The following is a 20,467-nucleotide window of genomic DNA, read 5'->3' on the forward strand; positions in this document are numbered from 1 at the left end:
TGCACATCCCCTGCCAGCCTTCTGGTGTGTGAGCGGCCCCTCGGTGGAGCAGACTCAGTTGGGGGGAGGGGTACTCCCAAAAGAGAGAAGTCTTGATCGATTGAACTTAGCAGAAAAACTCACGCATTTGACAAGGAGAAAACAGGATCTGGGAACGGACAGATTTTCTTTCAAAGACTGTGACCCAAGTCACCACAGGAGGCTGCAGGCCATCTTGGGGCCCCCAGATCGGAAGCTTTGCCAACAGTTTCCGTGAACATAAACCTGATGCCCTGGGAGGTGCAGTAACGGGGGGCGGGGGTGGCCCTGGCGGGAGGCCCCGTTCTCAACCCTGCCCATCCACACGCCCTGCCGCTTCCGAAGGACTCAAAATCGCTTTTCCAAAGGGCCTGCCCACTAGTGAATGCAAGCAGTGCCCACGCTCTTGACCTCGGGGAGGGAGTCGCTGGAGACTGCGTCACTCTCGCAGGCCAGGGCCTCGCTTACTGGAACCCTGGGGTTACCAAAGCGCCTCTGGGCTTGGAAGCAAGCATGACTGGGTGTGTGCCAGTACCAGAGCTGGCCCTTGAGGGACGAAACCACACAGCGCTCCGGGCAGCATGCTGCAAGCTAGCGGCCACCGGGTAGTGGGTGGGAATGAAGCCGGCTGAGGCGGCAGTTTCAATGGGGACATCAGCGCTCCCCCGTCCATGCTGCATCACCCACCCTGCCTGCCTCCGGCATCCACGGGGACTTCACGGTGCTGCAGAGAGGTTTTCTTGCAGAGAGGTTTTCTTTTGGGGGGGGGGGGCTGGCAGCTCGCCCAGGGCCCCTCAGATGCAGCAGGGCTGGACCAACTCCTGCTCCCCGACTCCTAAACCAGGCCCACGTCTCCTCTCAATCGGGTTTTGCTACAGTAACTAGGAGGACAGAGGACCCACCACCCGATAGGCCGGTTTTGTCCATTCAGAGAGGGCAGAAACCCAGCCCTTGGGAGTTGCGCAGTGTGGGGTCAGAGAGCGGGGGGGGGGGGGTTGGAGGGGAGCCTCCCCAGGAGACAAGGACTGCTTTCCCGTCTTTTCAACAAAAGGAGCGGCACTGGAAGCAAATGGGAGGCATTTGGGACATAGGCAGCGGCTCAGTTCGGCTAACTCTAACTCGCAGATGCTGGAAAGCTTGTAGACCTTCCACTTGACAAATCCTACTTGAAATGGAAGCCTTGTGCTGAAAGGCACCCCTTAGATCCTTCTCAGACACAGCGAACACTGGCCAGATTGTTTCAATTTCCGAATTTATTAAAATGATTAACCTCAATACTGCAAGTGCATGTACAAAATATTTGTAAAAAATGTTTTTAATGAAACGTTAAAGAACTTACCTCAAATGCTGAAAAAGTCCTTTTTTTTCATTCTTTCAGTACAAGGAATACATTGTATCTCAAAGGTATTACAACTCAGCAAAACAATTTAAAACAGTAATTTGAAAAATGATTGAAAATCGAACACTTTACATGTATTTTTATGATCATCTCCTAATTCTTACAATGCCAAAATCTTTACGAATCATTGCGCAAGCTCAAGCTTGAAGTTATATGGAACGCAGCCTCTTCCAAGTGGTCACCGTGTCACCCGTGTGTGGCTCTCGCCATCCCACACAGGGAAGTTCCACGGCGGAGCCCGAGCAGCTCCGAGGCCCCCACCTGGAAAAACGGAAATCAGGTTTCCCTGAAAGGTTTGTGCACCCCGACCCCAGGGCTCCGCTGCTGGGGCCCCTGGGGAAGGTCAGCTTCGAAAAACGTAATTAAGTTACTAAAATCAAGCTTCGAAATGGAGAAATGTGGTATTTTGTGACTTTTTCCTTTAGGGGGAAAGTCCTGAAATGGCTGTCGTTGGTATTCCGGGAGACGGTCTGAGACTTAAGTCTCTGAACCTCTTCGACATGCTCCACACTAAGGCGGGAGTGAAAGGGGTGGCCCACAGCTTTCTGGTACTTTCCAGACACGGAGTCTATGCTCGACCTTCCTCAGTGGCTGGAGACTCACACTTCTCCCCTGAGGGACAATGTGAGGACAGATGTGGTCCACAACGCGCTCTGAGGGCCTCGGGACAGAACCCGGGGGAACTGTTCTGCTTCGCAGCGGGGGACGGACCACACGCGGAGCAGGGGCGGGGGCGGGGGGTGTGGCAGGGAAGCGGGTCTGCACTTGCCCTCCACGCTACCTGAGGGGTGACCTGCATGGGGCAGACGGGAATGAGGCGACGTTAAGACCATACAAGTAACTCCTTAAAAGAACGTGAGGAGAAACAAAAACTCTACATTGCAAACACTTTTATGAATATTAATTTCTACATGGAACCCCTATTGGCAATTGTTTTATGGGACTCAGTTTAAAGGATGTTCCCCAGAACCTGGCAACCAGCAGGAATCACCAAAAGTAAGAGTAAGCATTGAGGTTTTCTCCACTGGACTTTTTGTTACGGGCAGATTCCTTTTAATATCTTAAGACATGGGCTACTTTTCTATGGACACTACACGAATCCCCTAAATCGATCTTACTCAGGAACACTGTATATCTGAAAGTACACGTACACATTTCCCAGAAATAAGGAGACCCACTGGCGTCAAACACCTGCTACAGCTTTATATTCCCAAATTCTTTGTCCAATGATTTGTAAAATAATCCAGAGAAATGAAAGGTTGGTATTGAACATAAAGTAGTAATCAAGAATTTGCTCATTAAGTTACTTAAAATTAATTTCTCTTCTCAAAGTGCTTCAAAAAAAAAAAAACAAATTAAATCTGACTCCTCTTTTCGTTTAACTGATAATATAGTCAAAAAATCTTTGATATTTTCATACATAAACTAACATAAGCCAAGAACTCCCACTGATGCAGTGCTTAAAACTATATATTTTATAATCTCCTATTTTATTGGCATGAATATTTCTAAACTTAAAAACCTTCCTGGTAAGTTCTTTTAATTTCTTATGACAAAAATTTCTCACAACACACAAATATTTACAACATATACATTGTTCTCAGTTCTTTACATTGAATTTCAAAGACAAACATTTTTATAGGTTACCACAGAACAAAAGCTGTGACTCATGTTTTTATTTCATAAACTATTATAAGTTAAAGTGAATAGAGTTTTTAATATTCCTTGTAGCATTTTACAAGTGCAACAGAAACCTTGAAGACCCAAATTAATTAAGAGAGCTGTAGTTCATTAGATAAATGTTGCCTGTTGTCATCACATTGTTCACAGCAAAGTTTTGAAAAAATAAGCACCAATCATTCTTGCAAAGAACAATTTTATCTAAAAGGATTGAAAAGTGTTAAATACAAGGTCTTTAATTTACATGACAAGCAATAAATACACGGACTCGGAACTCGTCCTCCACACCGCCGCTCTCGTACAGACAATGTACTGGAAAGTGAGCGGTCACGCGTGTCATCATTGTACTTTTTTTTTTTTTTTTAAAGAAACCAATTCGACTCCCGACGGATGGTTTGCTCTTTTGAGCAAGGCCACGCACAGTACACCTGGGCCAGCGGACAGTGTGAAAGTGACAAAACTCCGAGGTGGGGGGGACATCTAGCAAATAAATCAAAAAGCCAAAGATCATTGCTGGTGATATTAGCATATACTAGAAAACCTTAATATGCTGCTACTATGATTTGTTTTAAATTATTGTTTAGTCATATATTAAAGAGCCAGTTGATGCTCTTGGTTTAAAAAAAAAAAAAAAAAAAAAAAAAGGGAAGAGGAAAAAAAAAAGGGAAAAGAAAACTGTGTAGCCACATTATTGTTTTCAACGTCCCGTGTGGAAAGTCGCTGTCACTGTACAATTTCGCTGGAGCCTTGATTTTACAACTGGGCTTTCCCTCTAACTCAGAATTGCACGTAGGAAGGCTATTTAGAAAGTACAATAAAAATGTGCACAAATCGGGCGTCGGGAGAGTCAGCGGGCTGCACGCGTTCTACAGCAGGACGCTGCTCAGTGGAGGCGAGGGAAGCGCGGCTACAGCGGTCTCGGGCGAGGACTTACTGACGGAAACTTGTTTTTATTTCTTTAAAGGAGGTTCCCCGGGCCAAACGGAGACGGCGCTCAGGCGTTGAGCCGCAGAGACTGGTCTTCTCTCCTCCGGGAGGAGATGTCGATGTCGATGGAGTCCTTGCCCACGATCAGCCGCAGGCGCTTGGCCGGAGGGAGGGGGATGAAGTCGTCCTCGAAGTCCTCCTCGTAGTCCTCGTCGTCCTCGCCGCCGTCCGAGGAGGACGGCTCGTCCGTGCTCTCCTCCCCGTAGCGGCCGTAGTCGTCCACCTCCATGCGGGACTCCAGCAGCGAGAGAGGGTCGCCGCAGCACAGCCCGTTCTCGTGGAGCCCCTCGGGGTGCGGCCCCCGCCCCTCCTCGTCGCGCTTCAGCTGGATCTTCAGTTTGGTGGCGCTGCCGCCCGCCCCTGAGTTAAAGCCGTTGTTGAGCTTGGCTACGTACAGGTTGTTCTCGCTCTCGTGGTCTTTGCTTAGCTTGATGCTTATCTTTGAGGAATTCATGCCGTCGCTCTCCGGGTCGTTGGTCTTGCTGCTGCTGTCGTGGCGTCTCCGAAGAGTCAATTTGGGGATCCCAGAGCTGTTCTCCAGGATCAGCTGTGCGTCATACCTGGTGATTCGCCTCTTCTTTTTACTTTTTGCAGTTCTGAAGCCGTCCTTCGCCTTGAAGCTGTCGGACGTGACGACCGGCCCGCCGTCGGGCGAAGGCGCCCAGTCCGGGTAGGCCCCGGACGCGGGTTCCGGGGCGCCGTGCTCGGCCGGCTCGCAGGGGGCCCCCAGCACCTCGGGCGCCACGCCAGCTTCTCCAGGGGAGTCCGGCCCCTCGGCAGGTTCCTCGGCTTTCGCCAACGGTTTCCCAAGTTTCCCTTGCCGTGATTTCTTCTTCGACAGGCTGCTGTCACTCCTCGGACACTTGGCTTCCCCGCTGGGCGCCGCCCCGGGGGTCAGGTCCCCCTCCTGTGCCGGGGCAGCCGGCTGTTCGCCACCACTGCCGTCCGGGCCCGCTGCTGGCGAGCCGCTCTTATAGCTGTCCGACGGGCTGGGATCCAGTGGGAGGTCAGAGGGCTCCTTCGGGGTCGTCCTCGTCCGTGCGGACCTCCTGGTGCTATAGGCGCAGGGGGTGCCATGCCCCAGCGGCGGGGCACCTCGCCCGGAGCCCGCCTGGTGCTCCCGCGCCGCGTGTCTAGTTAAGCACCCGCCGGCTGCCGCGGCCGGAGCCGGTCCCTCGGGCTCCTTCTCTTTCTTAATGGGTAAGTTTTTATACAGAACTACTTTGGGCTCTTTGAGTACTAAGTTTCCCATCTCGAGTTTTCTAGAAGTGCTCTTTTGCTCCAGACGTTTGCAATGATTTCTTAATTTTATCTTTGAAAGTAAAGGCTTTGTAGGCTTTTTCAGTTTCTTTGGTACCCTGGAACTGTTTACATGAGTTAACTTAGATGAGGTAGAGTTGGAGGAAGCTGGAATCCTTGACAGAGACTGCCTCGTTAATGTTCTGTTCTTGCTGTTCTTTTTCACACCGACGGAAGATTTTCGGTTGGGAGCTGCGAGTTAAGAAGAAGAAGAAAAAAAAGGATGAAAACCAGTCCGGGGAACACAGGCGCACTCAACACACCACCCAAACCTGCTGGCTACGAGAGGGTTGGATCAGAGCAGCGTGTGAGGGGACCCTGCTGGTCTCCGCCGGCACACGGGCACCCCCATGCCGCCTTCCTGTAACTTCCCAACCGCTGCCTCCGGTTTACGGAGCACCTCGGCACCTCCTGCAGCACGGACCTGCACTCCACCCAGAGCTCGTCCATAACCCATTGTGATACTTGTCCGACATGTAAGTATTTCTTTTCCTCAAGTCTTTGTAACCTTGAGGAAAAATCAGATTTTCTTTCACAAATTCTCAACATCATTCAAGATAGGTTTCTAAAACCCGTGACTCATGGACTCAAAGGAAGGAGATTACTTGACTGGTAATACAGCACAGAAATACGTCATTGCTGAGCTCTAACAGACACTCTACCACAGTGGTTTCAAACAAGCAAGAGAGACCCTAAGAACTATATACTGTCAATCCCACAACGAGCTGCACTACACAAAGTTCTTGCTCCCACTCCGCGAGGACCAGCAGACTTCCAGGGGCGGCAGAGCGTTCTCCCCTTCAGGGACCGCCGGGGCGGCAGAGCGTTCTCCCCTTCAGGGACCGCCGGCTACCAACCACCAACCGAGGTAAGAAGAAGCCTGCGACTAGAGTTACACTCGTGGGACAAAGGGGGATCCAACTTCCTCTGGACAAGCGTATGGAAAGGCTGTGAGGACCCTCCTGGGAATTGCCAACCCGAGGACCCCGATCAGATTCGCAAAAAGGCTTATGGGTGACTCAAGTTTAAGCTGCTTCTGCAGTGAGCTTGACCTTACCAGGGACTTTCTGCTGTCTTTACGTTTTTCTCTCTGTATGCACAGTGTTTTACAGGAGTCCATTTCTCAATTCCTTATCGCCCCCCCGCAGCCCCCACCTGAAATCCCTTCCTCATCAAACTACCCCAGAGTCATCCACTAAGGAAGCTGAGATGACAGAAGTAAGAATCCGCGCTTCTCAGCAGAAAACAGGGCGAGTAAAAAGTGACTATGGGTAAACCGAGCACACTGCCCGGCAGAGACTGTCGCCGTGGACTTGGCCAAGGGTTGCCAGGGCGATGGCTGTTCCTTCTGCATGGCTAAGCAAATAAGTTAGCACTAGTTAGCTTCTATTGAGGGAGAACAAGAATGCGCTACAAGCATTCCCAACATAGCAAACCAGCAAGAAGAGAAGGGTGTCTCATAAGAGGATCTGGGGTACCCAGACCAGCACAGCTCCCAGGAGCGAGCACCTGGACTGGACCCAGAAGGCGCTTCTCCATATGGGCTACCCACCCCGAGGCAGCCACTCGTCCTTAGAACAATGGGAGTCGTGGTTTGGGCGCCATTCGACCGGAGAACTGACGTCGCATGAACCGGAATCATACAAACTCGCTGGAAATGATTTTTTAAAACACGAGCCTATACAGGGCCTTCTTTGGTCATAGAATTTCTTTATGCTCATGAGGCTTCCTATGAGGTCCACTGAAGGCATGTGCTTGCCGATGTGAACGCACGCCGGCGTCCGGCACTTTGGCCTTCTCAAACTCCACTGTGAAGTCCCGGCTCGGCTCAGACTCCTCAAGGACCACTCCAGGACCAAACTTGGTGGCTGTCAGCCTCACTGTTCCTTTTGCTGCCCGCTCCCGCGCCGTGCCCGCACCACCCCTTCATCCCACACGCACCCCACGCGCTGGACCGCAAGCCCGCTGCGACCTGGATCCAGCTCGTCCCTCTAGTGAGACAGCCTCTGGCCGCCCTGGAAGACCTTGTCGTGCCGTGCAGCGGCCACTCTGCAGCCCTGTCCTCCCCTTCCTTTCTCTGCAGAATGGGACGCTGCTCACCGCTTTTCTTCCTGAAGACTCCCATCCCCCTGGCTGCCCACAGGGCCACACTCTCGCGTGCCCTGCCCTCTGCCCCCCGCAACTGCATGCCTCAGGTCTCTGCTGTCCTAGACCCTCTGGAAACCACACGCCTTCTCTGGGTGACAAGCACCCACCCTGGCCCCCCGCACGGCTCTTACCACTGAGGCACCGGCAGCTCCCAAGCCACCTTCTCTAGCCTCCCTCCTAGATTACAGGTCGGTACCACCACACACCTGCCGGCATCTAGACCGTCCCGAGGATGGACCCCTCATCACAGCCAACATGCCCCCCGAACTGAACTCAGCATCAAGCTTCACGGCTGCTCTCCCTCTAAATTCTCCATCCCGCGCAGGAACACCACCATCCGCACAGACAGCTGCCCAAGCAGGCGGCGAGAGGTCACCCCGCCCTCCTGCTTTCCCTACCCGCCTCCCCCAGTCAGCCACCAGGTCCCATAGAGCCCCCCCCCCCCGCCCCCGTCTCTCCCATCGCTTCCCCAACAGCCTGTTCTCCACCCTGTGGCTGTGTGACTTTCCTAGTACAACACGTCACTGCCGGGCTTTAAGACTTTCAGTAACTGAATGCCCTCAGAATAAATCCAAAAATTTCAACAACGGTCATATTCCTCCCTCCTACCCCCTACTCCAGCCACGTTCTACTTTCCTGATTCGGGTCCTACACACATCCCGGGTCTTCATTTATGAATTCCCTCCACCCTGAAGACGCTTTCCTAAGCCAGCCCCCTCCCCCCTTTAAGACTCCACTTAAGAAATGCTTTGCTCAGGGAGACCTTCAGGACTTTCTACAAATGACCCTTTCTGTTTTCAAAGCACTTGAGATCCTCCTTAGTCTGGCTTATATCTTAATCCATTAGGTGAGTCTCATTTTCTGGTGATTCTGAATTCACCCCTGCTTCCGAAGGACTCCCTGGCTAGCCAACTGCAAGACCCACCCACAGGGCGCTCACGTTTGTGTTCTAAAGCACACAGAACGGACTGTGTTGGATGCTATGGATTTGTTGATACGGAGATCTCACTTACACGTGTTCGTGTACTGGTCAGTCTAGACTTTCGTTTTAAAAAGTTTCTCAACAAAACCCAGCAGAGGTATGATCATCAAGTCCAAGGTCAGAAGAGACCCAGAGAATCTGGGCAAGGCCAACGTGAGCCATGTGATGAAGATGGGAGCCCTGCGGGCGCCAAGGGTCCTCCTGAACGGGTCTACACTGTCCTGGTTTGGGAGGACAGTGATGGTAGGCTAGAAGAGGAAGACAGCAGCCATGCTGCCAATGAATGGGAGTCTGTCCAAGGACTGAGGACTCTGACTCAGCAGAGATCAGGCACCCCTGTGGCTCCTCTGGCCTCGGTGCAGCCACACCATGGGGCGACTCTACGGCCTGGCGGCGGGGACAGATCTCCAGTGCACAAATCAAAAACAGTCATTCTAGGTGCAGAGACACATTCTTAACAATTATTATATACTGATGCTGTGCGAATAGGCCCAATCAGTATGCTCTCAATCCTAACATGCCTTCTTCGTAGTGCTATTAAGTCCACGGGGCAACCGAATGCGTCCGGCTGAGCGTGCCTCAGGCCGCCCACCGGCAAGGGGGGAGAGCTGGCATCTGGACTGAGCGGCATCTGTGACTCAAGAGCTACCGTACTAAGTATGCCACAGAGTTAAGTGGCGGTCCCTAGCTCCCAGGGACAGGACCCACACGGCACGGCCCTCACCGCCACCTCACAGTGCCCTCCAAAGCACAAGGCAGCCCTGTGTGCGCATCGAGAATGACAGCCGACACGAGCAGCGAAATGACACCAAAGCTTCCTGTGCGCCTGGGCTGGCTTCGGTACTGGCAAGGTCCCAAAACGCACACTCTGCCCATAAACCAAGGGAACATGAGGGCCGGCCAGAGCCTGGCATCTTCAGAACTTGAAGATTCAGAAAACCCTGAGTGAGACTGTAGAGTTCAGTTCAAGTATGTCAGGCTCAACAAGCACCTTCCATCGGACACGACCAGCCCAGGCCGGCAGGAGCAGCCTGCAACGGCTGTCGGAAATGGACCGAGCAGTATCCTACCGGCTCAGCTTCAAGGAGGGTTCAGATCAACAGCGAGGTCTGTGACCGCTGACAGTGAGAAGAGGGTGGCCCAGTCCACTCTCTCTAGGACAGGCGCTCCAGAGTTAAGATAAACTTATTCCACCCGCCTTGGCTTCCAGGCCTCACAGTGACCTGTGGCACTGGCACGACTCACACCCTGGTTCGCGGCACTATGGGGGGTGTGTGGCCTAGCCATCGAGCCACAAGAGGCCTAAGATACCACGCTCTTCTAATAATGGCCTTAAAATTCAGGCTTGTGGACTGAACTTGTGAAAATGGATTTCTTGTTGTCTCCTCTTTCCAGATGCTAAAGCCCACAGTCAAACTCGTGGCTCTAGAGACACCTTTCAAAAAGAGATCTGCGCAGAAGGAAGAAGTTTTCTCCCGACTAGGCAGAAATGTTTCTCTAAAAAAGAACACACAAGCTGTTCAGCGCGTCCTTTGGGAGAGGCTCGGGCAGCCTGGGCTTTGCTCCCAGCTGCGATCTCAAAAAGTCCTTCTTTCAACCAGGTAGGAGGTTATGGTCGAGACACAGACACCAAAAGCAATCCCTTCTGAAAGAAAACCTGTGGGGACCTGACAGGACACTGCGGTGACGGCCCAGCGGAGGGCGGGCTGCGAGGGCTGCTGGTGGTAAGCCTCCAGCTCCTCCAGAGTGGGGGCCGCGTCTGTCCACTCCAGCGCCTGGCCCTCCATGGCAGTGCCACCACCCTCCCAGTCCTCACCACTGTAATCCTGCAGAAAGGTGATCTGAACCGTCAGCTCCCCCCCATCGGGAATCACTGGGGAGCGCAGCATCGCCCCTCGGTGAGGCTGAGACCCCGGGTCAAAGGGACCCCGGCTTGCTCTGCGCTTGCAGCCTGCTCGGCGTGACGACCCGGGTGCTTCCTGCACCCCGGGGGATGGGCCTGAGTCTCAGACATCTCCACAGCTCTCCAGCAACTAGGAGGCTTCTGAGGATTTGGCTTACTAAGAAATACTCCCCAGAGAGCCACATGGTAGTCGGCACACTTTCAGTGGCTGCCTACGTTACGCTCTTTTTGACTCCGTGATGTACTGAGTTCAGTATGCATACAGTAGGAATAGAGTTAATGCCCCCCGTGTCACAGCGCCGTCCGGCGTGCGCAGCGTGGTGGCCGTGTCCGCGCTCTGTAGTGTTTCATGCATGTATTTCTAAACCGGGCTTCACAAGTCTCCAGTTTCGCCAAGGAACCAGACTCCGAAAACAAAACGTTGATTATGTTCCATTTATTGTGAGAACCAACAGTCAACAGCGAGTGGCGGGCTAACTGCGCTCTTTCTGCTCACTTGGGGCAGGGACACTGGACTAGGAACACGGTACTGCTCTTCCGCTACGGGGTGACACCTGGCCCCTGACCTCCAGCAGCAGGTGGACGCAGGAACTCACGGCATGACGTTACCCATCGCGGGAGAGGCCTTCCCCTCTCGCCTGGGTTTTCTGCAGGGGAGGGGTGCACCGCGCTGGGTTGCAAACGGCTGAAGATGGGGTGGGGGGAGCCTCAAGCAACGCGACTTCCAGAGGCACCAAGGCGCTACCAAGGACCTACGGCCACCTGGCAGGGCAAAACAGGTGTCCCTAGGGATCACTGAGTCAAAACGTGGAAACTGGATTCCTGTCAGAAACAAGTCAGACTAACGCGCCTACAGCTTTAGTGGCAACGAGAGGAAACTGGTGTTACCCAGAGGAAACCGGCCACCACCAGCATGGTCCCAGGACTTCAAAGTTCCACAAACAGGACGCACTTCCTTTTGCCCGGCTAGGTTGGCTCCGCTTTCTTTCCTCTTTATGCTCCGTTCTGTTTCCAGTTTCCATACTGTCTTGCCCCCACGCACAACCGGTATCTTAAGGGCTGGCTTCTTCGTGGCACCTCTCTTGCGGCTTTCCGTGGTGGCTAGGGCACCACGTCAGAGTACCAGCGACCTTCCGAACGCTCCTCTATCGCAACTCTGAGCCTGGGAGCTGGTGGTCTGGTGAACGGGCTCAGTTCGGTTGGAAAGGGCAAGAAAGCGAAAAAAGGTGGAAGCCTTGAGGCCAGAGCTATGAACTGCCCAGGCTGGCGTCACGTGTGCTAAGGGACTGGCTCGGCGTGGGGACACGGACGTGCCTCCACACCTCTACCAGTCCTTCGTCTTCCTGTAGGACCTACCACCATCGCCACAGTCAAACTAACACCTTGAATATGTTTCTCTCAAACACAGGACGACCCTGGAACACATGATGAAGAATGTAGTATCCAGTTACCAGGAATTCAAGAAAAGCAGACAGTTCAGTCTAGAGGACAGGACTGAATCTGGAGGCGGGATACAGACTGCTTTTATGCTCGGATCGTTTCTAGAACCTTGCGGTGCTGCTGAAGCATGGGAGTCCCAGAGCTTCTCTCAATATTTAAAAGATCGAAACTACTGAAGTGAAGCACACTTTAGAAAGACAACTGTGTGAAAATACTTAAAAAAATAATAATAATAATAAAAGAAGACAGATGCTTATCAATCTCCCTTACTTACTTGCATTGTTTTTTTCCTGAGTGGTATCTGCATCAGTGTTAGAGCTGACAGATTGACTGTCTGAGTTTTTGCTGCTGTCACCTAACTTTTTAAGCCTATTTAAGCGTTTATCTGTCTCTCTGAGTCCGTATTTGCTATTGATAACAGGAGCAGGCGCAGGCAGTCCCACTCTGGATTTAAAAGCACCGGTTCCCCGTCTGAAAGAGAAAACAGCACAGGTTAAACAGACAGTGTCCTTACTCTAAGGTCAGGTGCTGAGGGCTCACGACCGCATCATGTCAACAGATGCGGCGCGCTGATGAGGCCTCAATAATCACTGGAAATCTGTCAAGTCTAGGACTCGCAAAAGAATTATAAAAATGTATAGAAAACTAATGCAGAAAACCCTCTAAACTTTAAACAACAAATTACTGTGACTATTATCAACTGATTATTCACTGCCCATAAGAAACTCCTAGACCCTGAAGTCCAGGTGTAGATGGAAATAACTAATTTTTCCATTTCAAAGCTGGTGAGTCCAGAGTCAGGTCTACATTGTGGCTGAATTAACCCATCTGTTAATTGTATTCCAGCTCTGCTCTACACAACTTACCTCCACAACACTGCATATTAAGAATTAACAAATTAAAAAGGAATCAGAGAATTTCCATAAATTAATTCATTACTTAGAACTCGATGTTAGATATAGACAAATATTAACTAAAAATCTATGCAAGGTGGCTACACTGTATCAGTGAAAATCTGACTTCTAGAACAATAAAAACTTTAATTTCTTTCATGTTACCAAGATAAACATGAATGACCATAATTAACACAATGTTACTTAATAAAGGGCATTAAAAGACTTGCTTTTATCACAGGACAAGAATCATTTGTAGCTTACTCTAATAGTTTCTAGATTTTAAAATAATTTCTATTTTTCTGTAAATTCTTCTGATATGAAAGTGCTCAGGAAAGGCTCTCATTGACCTTACGGCACATAGCTCTGCAGACATGAACTTTATTCAGTGAGTACTGGTGAATTCCTACTCAGCTCAATTCGAGAATGTAAATTAGTGAGGTTAAAAAAAAAAAAAAAGGTGCTACATATTACAATTAAAAAATGAAAAATCCCTTTGGTCAAAATTGCCTTCACTGACTTGCTTCTGTCTTCAGCTTGTCACACACAGTAAGGCTGAGGGCGCCCTCTAGTCTGGGGGCAGGCCCGGCCTCCGCATGTGGTTCCCTCCTTTGAGGATGTGGCTGAAGACACAGCAACTCCTCCCCCAAGTGACCACAGTGCTCCACTTTCAGCTAAGGGACAACAAAACGTTCAATTCCCCTTCCTACCACCTTACCTCTTATAGCTTAGGGGGCACACATCTAAACCCATCACCAAAACCATCTCTGATAAGTAGGGTGAGCATTCTTGCTTTCTATACGTTTCCAGAACAGATCTGGTATTCCACTTTTATTACCATTTCTGCAAAAAAAATCACAACAAACTGGGAGCCTGGGTGGCTCAGCTGGCTAAGCGTCTGCTTTCTGCCCAGGTCACGATCTCAGGGTCCTACGATAGAGTCTCGCATCGGGCTCCCTGCTCAGTGGGGAGCCTGCTTCCCCCTTGGCCTCTGCCCCTCCCAAGCTCGTATGTGCACTTCTCTCTCAAATAAAAAAATCTTAAAAAAAAAAAAAATCACAACAAACTTATTGTGTGGCTGCCTCAGTTCTGATCTTGGGAAGTGTGTTAGAAGTCATGGTGGAGGGGGGTGCCTGGCTCAGTGGGTTAAAGTCTCTGCCTTCGGCTTGGTTCATGATCCCAGGGTTCTAGGATTGAGTCCCGCATCAGGCACTCTGCTTAGCAGGGAGCCTGCTTCCTCCTCTCTCTCTCTCTCTCTGCCTCTCTGCCTACCTGTGATCTCTGCCTGTCAAATAAATAAATAAAATCTTAAAAAAAAAAAAAAAAAAAAAAGAAAAAGAAAAAGAGCCACAGTAGGGGCCCCTGGGTAGCTCGGTGGGTTAAAGCGTCTGCCTTCAGCTCAGGTCATGATCTCAGGGTCCTGGGATCGAGTCCAATCCGGCTCTCTGCTCAGCAGGGAGCCTGCTTCCCTTCCTCTCTCTCTGCCTGCCTCTCTGCTTACTTGTGATCTCTGCCTGACAAATAAATAAATAAAATCTAAAAGAAAAGAAAGTCATTGGTAAAACATCCAGGTAATTGCAACCCAGACAGACAAGCAGTTCCCACTCTACTCCACACAAAAACGTGTGCAGAGAAAATGCAGAAATGTCAAAGGTGATTTTATCTTACAGGGATCAAGAGAGGAATACAGTATTTTGAGATATTCCAGATCTTTCCCCCATAACCTACAATATTTCTGGTTCATGTCTCGAAAAATGGGCCATACTTAAATTATGCTTAAATACAAATAATCATGGTGGAATTATTTTTTCTGGAAATTAGAGGTTTTTTTTTATTTTAAGTAAAACTCTACTATTCCTCTGCTTCTCTACTTCCCTGCTTTTCTCTTTCTAATGTATGCAAGGGAGACGTGCTCCAGCTTGTGCAACAAGCAGAACAATCCCAGATCTAAGCCAGGAAGCCCAAGAGGCCAGTCAGCCGCCTGCACGCCCGGAGCCGCGGCACCAGCGCTAACCGCCTGCCCGTGTGTCATCCCCTGCTCCTCTGCCACGGTCCACGCACCCGTCTATGCGGTTAGTCCTTTTTAAGCAAACAAAACCAAAAACACAACCAAAATGTATGGTAACACTCCACAATCCGCTTTATCGTCATGCGATGGACGAACACATCTAAACTGAACACGGGTTTTGGAAACTGTATTTTTCACACTGAATGAACAAACACTCCATGATGTGGTCAATCATTCCACATCGGTGGTCAGTGAAACGTGCAGATGTTTGTCTTTGTCTGCCACCGTGAACACTGTCCTTGTACTGCTTGCAAACCAACTCCTGACTAGCGAGGGCTATTTCCACAGGAGAGACTCGTCCATGGGGGACCGACCCCAGGCAGAAGGCGCACTTACTCTGAACGATGCTGTCAGACAACGCACGGCCCTACTAACGGGGTGAGTGCCTGTTCCTCCGCACCCTCACCGCCACTACAGACTCTCTCTCTCACGTTTCGCCAAATGGACAGCGACAACGAACACCTGATTACTGTTCTAACTGCCTTGTTTATGGCCATGATTTTCCGTGCGGCACCCTCCTTACCTTTCTCTTCTAGAGTCTGTCTTTGGAGCTTCCAGGAGCTTTCTGTTATTCAGGTTATTAACGTTTTACCATCTGCGTACTGTTTTCCCTTCGTTTCATCAGTTGTCTTTGATTTTATTTTTGACATTTGAAACATTTTTGTATTCACTGTTTTTTTACCTTACTTCTTTCAAAACATCTCTACTACACCAAGATTAGAGAGCTATTCTCCTATTTTTTTCTAACAATTTTGTATTGTATTTTAAAATTTTAATCTTTAACCCATCTTGAACTCAGCTTGGTCTTCTTCCAGATGCAGAACGAATGATACTAACATCATTCATCAGACAAATCACCTCCCCGTGTGGGCTATCAGATCTCACACACATTCACCTCTGTTTCAGGCCTCTCTGTTCGTGTCCTTTTATCCGCCTGTCCACTTCTGGGCCAACAGCATCCAGCGTTGATCACAACAGTTTCCTGGCTACTTTTGATACCCACTAATGCAAATCTCCTCTAACTCTACTTTAGAAATTGTTTCTTGGCTATCATCAGACATATTCTGATATAAACTTAAAAAATAATCTAATCCTTCATATTTTTTGGTCCCTCGTTAGAATTTATTTCTCACATTTTCTGCAGTAAAATCCACAGCACTTACTCAGGAACCCATTCCATTCCCAACAGCGATCATCAGGATGGTGACAGCCAGAAAGGAGCATCAAATGCATCCTGGACGCTTACCGATGAGCTCGGAGCCATCGTAAGCCTTCCGCTCGCCCGCCTCTCTCATCCTGCAGCCCCCGGCAGAGCGCACGTGTGCATGTCCCTGTCACTGCTGCCCTCACAGCTGGCATCGCACTAGGCCTGTCCACCCAGCACATACCAGACCTTACCTAAGTCAACTACTCAGGTAACCGCTGACTAGTAACTGGGTGAGTCTGAATCCTCTCACCCTCTTGGGTGTTCCTAAGACTTTCAAGAATATTTGCGATCAACCTTTGAATCGATGTGCTCAAACAGTGTGAAAAGAGCCTTGGCTCCTGCCGGGAGTGAGCCTTTCCACCGTGAACGGATCTGCTCATGTGTCTGCTTACTCCTCACACTAACCCTGTGGGGGAGGTGGGCTTACCCCCACCTGGCCAGTGAAAAACCGAGGCTCGCAGAGCACAGAAGTGCCTGAGGAGCAGGACACACACGATTCCAGGAAGAGAGCAGCTTCAGGCCGGGTTCGGAATCCCGAGTACACGGTTACATTTCCCCCAGCCGCCTCCGAAAGCTGATTCGGCACGCCACTTGCTGCGTTCATTCATTCGGTGACTGAATATTTATCAAGAACCCACTAGTTAGTGCCAGGCACTGTTCCGGAGGCTGGGGATACAGCAGCGAGTGAAAAGGCTGAGAAATCTCTGCCTCCATAGAGCTTCCATTCCAATGGGCAAATGACCAGAAGCCATAAAGTAACCTGACAGCTAACATCTGAGAACTGACTGTGCTGTTTTGTGTTCTTCATGGGAAATAACAAATTTAACCCTCACAGTGACCCCGTGAGCTCGCTTCTAGTGTTATCCCCACTTTACAGATGGCCTAAGTGAGGCACAGAAAGCACCTAAGCTGCTCAAGCTCTCACAGCTGACGAAGTATGGCCAGTGTCTTAGCTCCGGCAGACGGCACTCGGCTGAGGCACGTCGTGAGGCATTATTCAAGTATAATTAAACCACTCCGTGGACTAGAGCTCTTTTTGTGAGCTGCTCTAAGATTTAACCAACATTCAAACCACTATTTATGTAGAAAATACATTTTTTACACCCACTCCCCACTCCCCCCCCAAAAAAGGGAGGGGGCAAAAACTCAGCGGCACAGGTTTTCTGCCATTCCTTGTGGCAAGGACCACGGTGACGGGAGAGAAATGGCCGGGGAAGCACCAGGGCTCTAGGCTTCTGCTCTCTCGGGACATAGGGCGATACCTCAAGCTACCTGGAAAGAGGGGAGGGAGGCCTCCGGGGCTTCCCTCGCTCTCTGCAGGCTGGCTGGCTGCTGGCTGGCTGCAGGCTGGGTGCTTCTAGCGGGAGAAGCAGCAAAAGCAGTATGAACTGTACAGGCTGAGGGCTCTAAGTTTGGCTGCCCGGGGTTCAGACACTCCCGTTTTTGTCCTTGCCATGTGGACTTGTCACTGGTACTCTCTCTCAGGATGGCCGTGAAGGCCGAACGAGTCAGGGTTCGTAAAGCACCTAGCACAGCACAAGGTAAGAAAAACGGATCCAAGAAATCCAGGTTTGCTCTGCTGTGTGGCCTGTGCCAATGTGCACTGCCTTGTGACAGTACTTCCCGCAGCACTAAGCCGGACAAGCCCGTGAGGTCACCTCTGGGAGCTCTTCCATACAGAAGCCCGTGCAATGAGTGAGTGGGAACCAGCAGACCCACCACGTCCGATCTGGGGGATTTCTACATGCACTCTAGAATCCTGATGGGTCACAAGAGGTTCCTTATTAAGGAAGAGACAGAACTCAGGAATTATGAAAAGCATGGACATCAAAACATAAAAATTCCCGTGGTGAGCACAGCAGAACGTGAACACAGGTCGAATCACTATGCTGCACACCTGAAACTGACGTACTGTGGTGTGTCAAATACACGCGGATAAAAAAATTAAAACAAACAAACCATAAAAATTCCAGAAGCCACAGTTTGGTAATACCCAAGACAACTTCAGGCTTTTTACCAAATTATCAGTGGTGAATGTCACCTGCCATTTTTTGGGCAAACCCACTCTGCACTGTGTGTGTGTGTGTGTGTGTGTGTGCGCACACGTGTGTTATTTCCCATTCTCTCTTTAGGCACACTGGCATCCTGGGCTACTCAGAAGCAGCAGCAGCTGGTAATAACATTTCACAGGCTGAAGTGCCAACGTCCCTGAAGAGCTCTGCATCTTTGGCTGCGCACGCGCGCTGTGCCAGGCTACGGAACACAGAAGACCACCGTGCATGGAGGAAGTGACATCAGCTCGTGCCCACAACCGCCTTACTTGATACGCTACCTTTCGCAAGTGTAACACTCGCAGAACTCATTATTTTCTCCAAAAAACCCGTCTCCGTAATAACAAGAAATCTCTTCTCCAGGCTCAATGTCTCTCAGGGCCTTCACACACGCCGTATCTCGCCCGGTTGACACAAACTGAAATACAAACGGCTCATTAAGAAACTCATAGGTGAGGCAGAAACAAAACACAGGAAATAAAAAAGGTCTCTGCTTACCTTGCAGTTAGGTCTGCAATCTGAAAAATGTCCAAAAGATAAAGTCAATTAACTGTAGATAAGATCTGAAACACGAACAATTACAGAAATCTGAAATAAGCTTTCCACATAATTTTACAACTTTCGATAGAAGTTTATGTCTCAAGTTCAACCACATCATTATTTATTTACTAAGCTGGTGGGGAAAGATAAAGATGTCCCATCGCCCACCTCCTCTGCAGGGAGACGAGGTTTTAGGCGGTCTGACGAGGCCATGCCAAGTCTTAGCAGTCCTGCCCGCCACTTGCACCCGCCCGACAAGCACAGCTTACCATGGTTTATAAAGGCGGCGGGGCCAAGCCAGAGCTGAGCACAGTTTTTCCTTGTGGAATACATGACACTGAAGTCGTTCTCTCCATGTCTAAGTAGCATGTTCTCCTCAATTTCTGAAAGTTCGGCAATACAACCCACCAGTAATTCTATTTTGTCATTTCGTTTCCTATTTAAAATATGTCATGTTAAAAATTACTAGTAATTATAAATAACAAGGCTTCTTTTTAATAAAATAAGCCTGTCCAATCAACAGTAGAAATTGAGAATGCCTAGTTGTGTGTCTACCAGCTGAGCCCCTGGGACCTCCACCAGGCTCCGTCCTCGCCCACCCCTGCCGCCCTCTCTTGCCTTGTGCCCCGGCTGCCTGTGCAGCTGCCTGGTTGCTCTGAGAGCCCGGGAGGCACTCCAGGCCGGAAGCTGCGCCACCCCCCTGTCTGCGTCCCCTGCAGCACACACTGTCGTGTTCTGTAGGCGGGAAGGACTCTGGTACCCGTGGCCCTGAACACAGCCTGCTGACAGTGGATGAGGGAGACAGAGACAAGCAGGAGGAAATGCCTCGGGGACCCAGGACTGGAATGCCACCCTCTAGAGCAGCACCATCCAAGAGAAATATGACAGGAGCCGAACACGGACTCCTCTGCGTTCTAGCAGCCACGTTAAGAAAGGAAAGACCAGGGTGCCTGGGTGGCTCAGTGGTTAAGCCTCTGCCTTCGGCTCAGGTCATGATCCCAGGGTCCTGGGATCGAGCCCCGCATCAGGCTCTCTGTTCAGCAGGGAGCCTGCTTCCCCTCTCTCTCTGCCTGCCTCTCTGCCTGCTTGTGATCTCTGTCTGTCAAATAAATAACTAAAATCTTAAAAAAAAAAAAAAGAAAAGAAAGACCAGGTGGAATTACTTTTTGTGTATTTTAGCCTAATATACCCCCAATCCTATTCCAGCAGGTCATCAATAGAAGAAATATTAATGAGAACTACAGTTTAATGTAACATCTGGCACATAAAGCACAGAGACAGCTCACACTGAGCCACAAGTGGCTGGTGCCCACTGCACTGGACGGCGCAGTTCTAGAAGACAAGACCTCAAAGCTCAACATCCGCCTACAACACAGGGAGCCTACGGAGCAGGGGACCGGGCTTGAGATGCTCCCATGTACGCTCACGTGCACACGCCTATCCCAGAGGCCTGGGCGTGCTGCTCTTTGGCCATCCCATTCTCGGGTACCTGATTCTAACCTTTTTGCTATAAAAAATACTGAAGGGACTGAAGGCAGCTTATGAGAGGGGCAACACGTTCCTTGTCCTGGGAGATAACATAAGAATAGGCATCAGAGGAAACACATAATCCCATATTCTCTCTCTCCTAAATGACTTTCCTCCCTCCTACCTGGGCTCAACTTCACCACCTGACTTACACGGGCACATATGTCTGTGTGGACATTGAGGCAGGCAATGCAGCAGAACATTCCCATCTGTGAAAGTCCTAGGATCATTAAGACTTCACACCCCACCTTCCTCTAGGCCAGCAGGAGATGGACTCTTGAAGCCAGGGGCTCCAGCCCTGGTGCCTACAGGCTTTCAGTAGCCT

The 20,467-nt window shown here is 50.3% G+C and overlaps 1 protein-coding gene across 8 annotated transcripts in view; it reads right to left on the minus strand.

The window, feature by feature from the left end:
• Window positions 1–1,252: 1,252 nt before the first annotated feature.
• KMT5B (lysine methyltransferase 5B) overlaps window positions 1,253–20,467 on the minus strand; it is a 53,499-nt gene continuing 34,284 nt past the window's right edge. For 7 of the 8 annotated variants that reach the window (XM_059149760.1, XM_059149738.1, XM_059149745.1 and 4 more), the window contains 5 exons: window positions 18,885–19,051; window positions 18,574–18,593; window positions 18,357–18,493; window positions 12,131–12,327; window positions 1,253–5,575 (listed from right to left, as the gene is read on the minus strand). In XM_059149760.1, the coding sequence (XP_059005743.1) occupies window positions 4,092–5,575; window positions 12,131–12,327; window positions 18,357–18,493; window positions 18,574–18,593; window positions 18,885–19,051 (2,005 nt within the window). In that variant the 3' untranslated portion in view covers window positions 1,253–4,091. Of the gene's footprint in view, window positions 5,576–10,837; window positions 11,832–12,130; window positions 12,328–18,356; window positions 18,494–18,573; window positions 18,594–18,884; window positions 19,052–20,467 lie in introns of those variants that run through there. The other variant, XM_059149786.1, reaches the window with a different exon arrangement.

The sequence above is a fragment of the Mustela lutreola genome, chromosome 1, assembly GCF_030435805.1.
Source record: "Mustela lutreola isolate mMusLut2 chromosome 1, mMusLut2.pri, whole genome shotgun sequence".
Lineage (NCBI taxonomy): Eukaryota > Metazoa > Chordata > Mammalia > Carnivora > Mustelidae > Mustela > Mustela lutreola.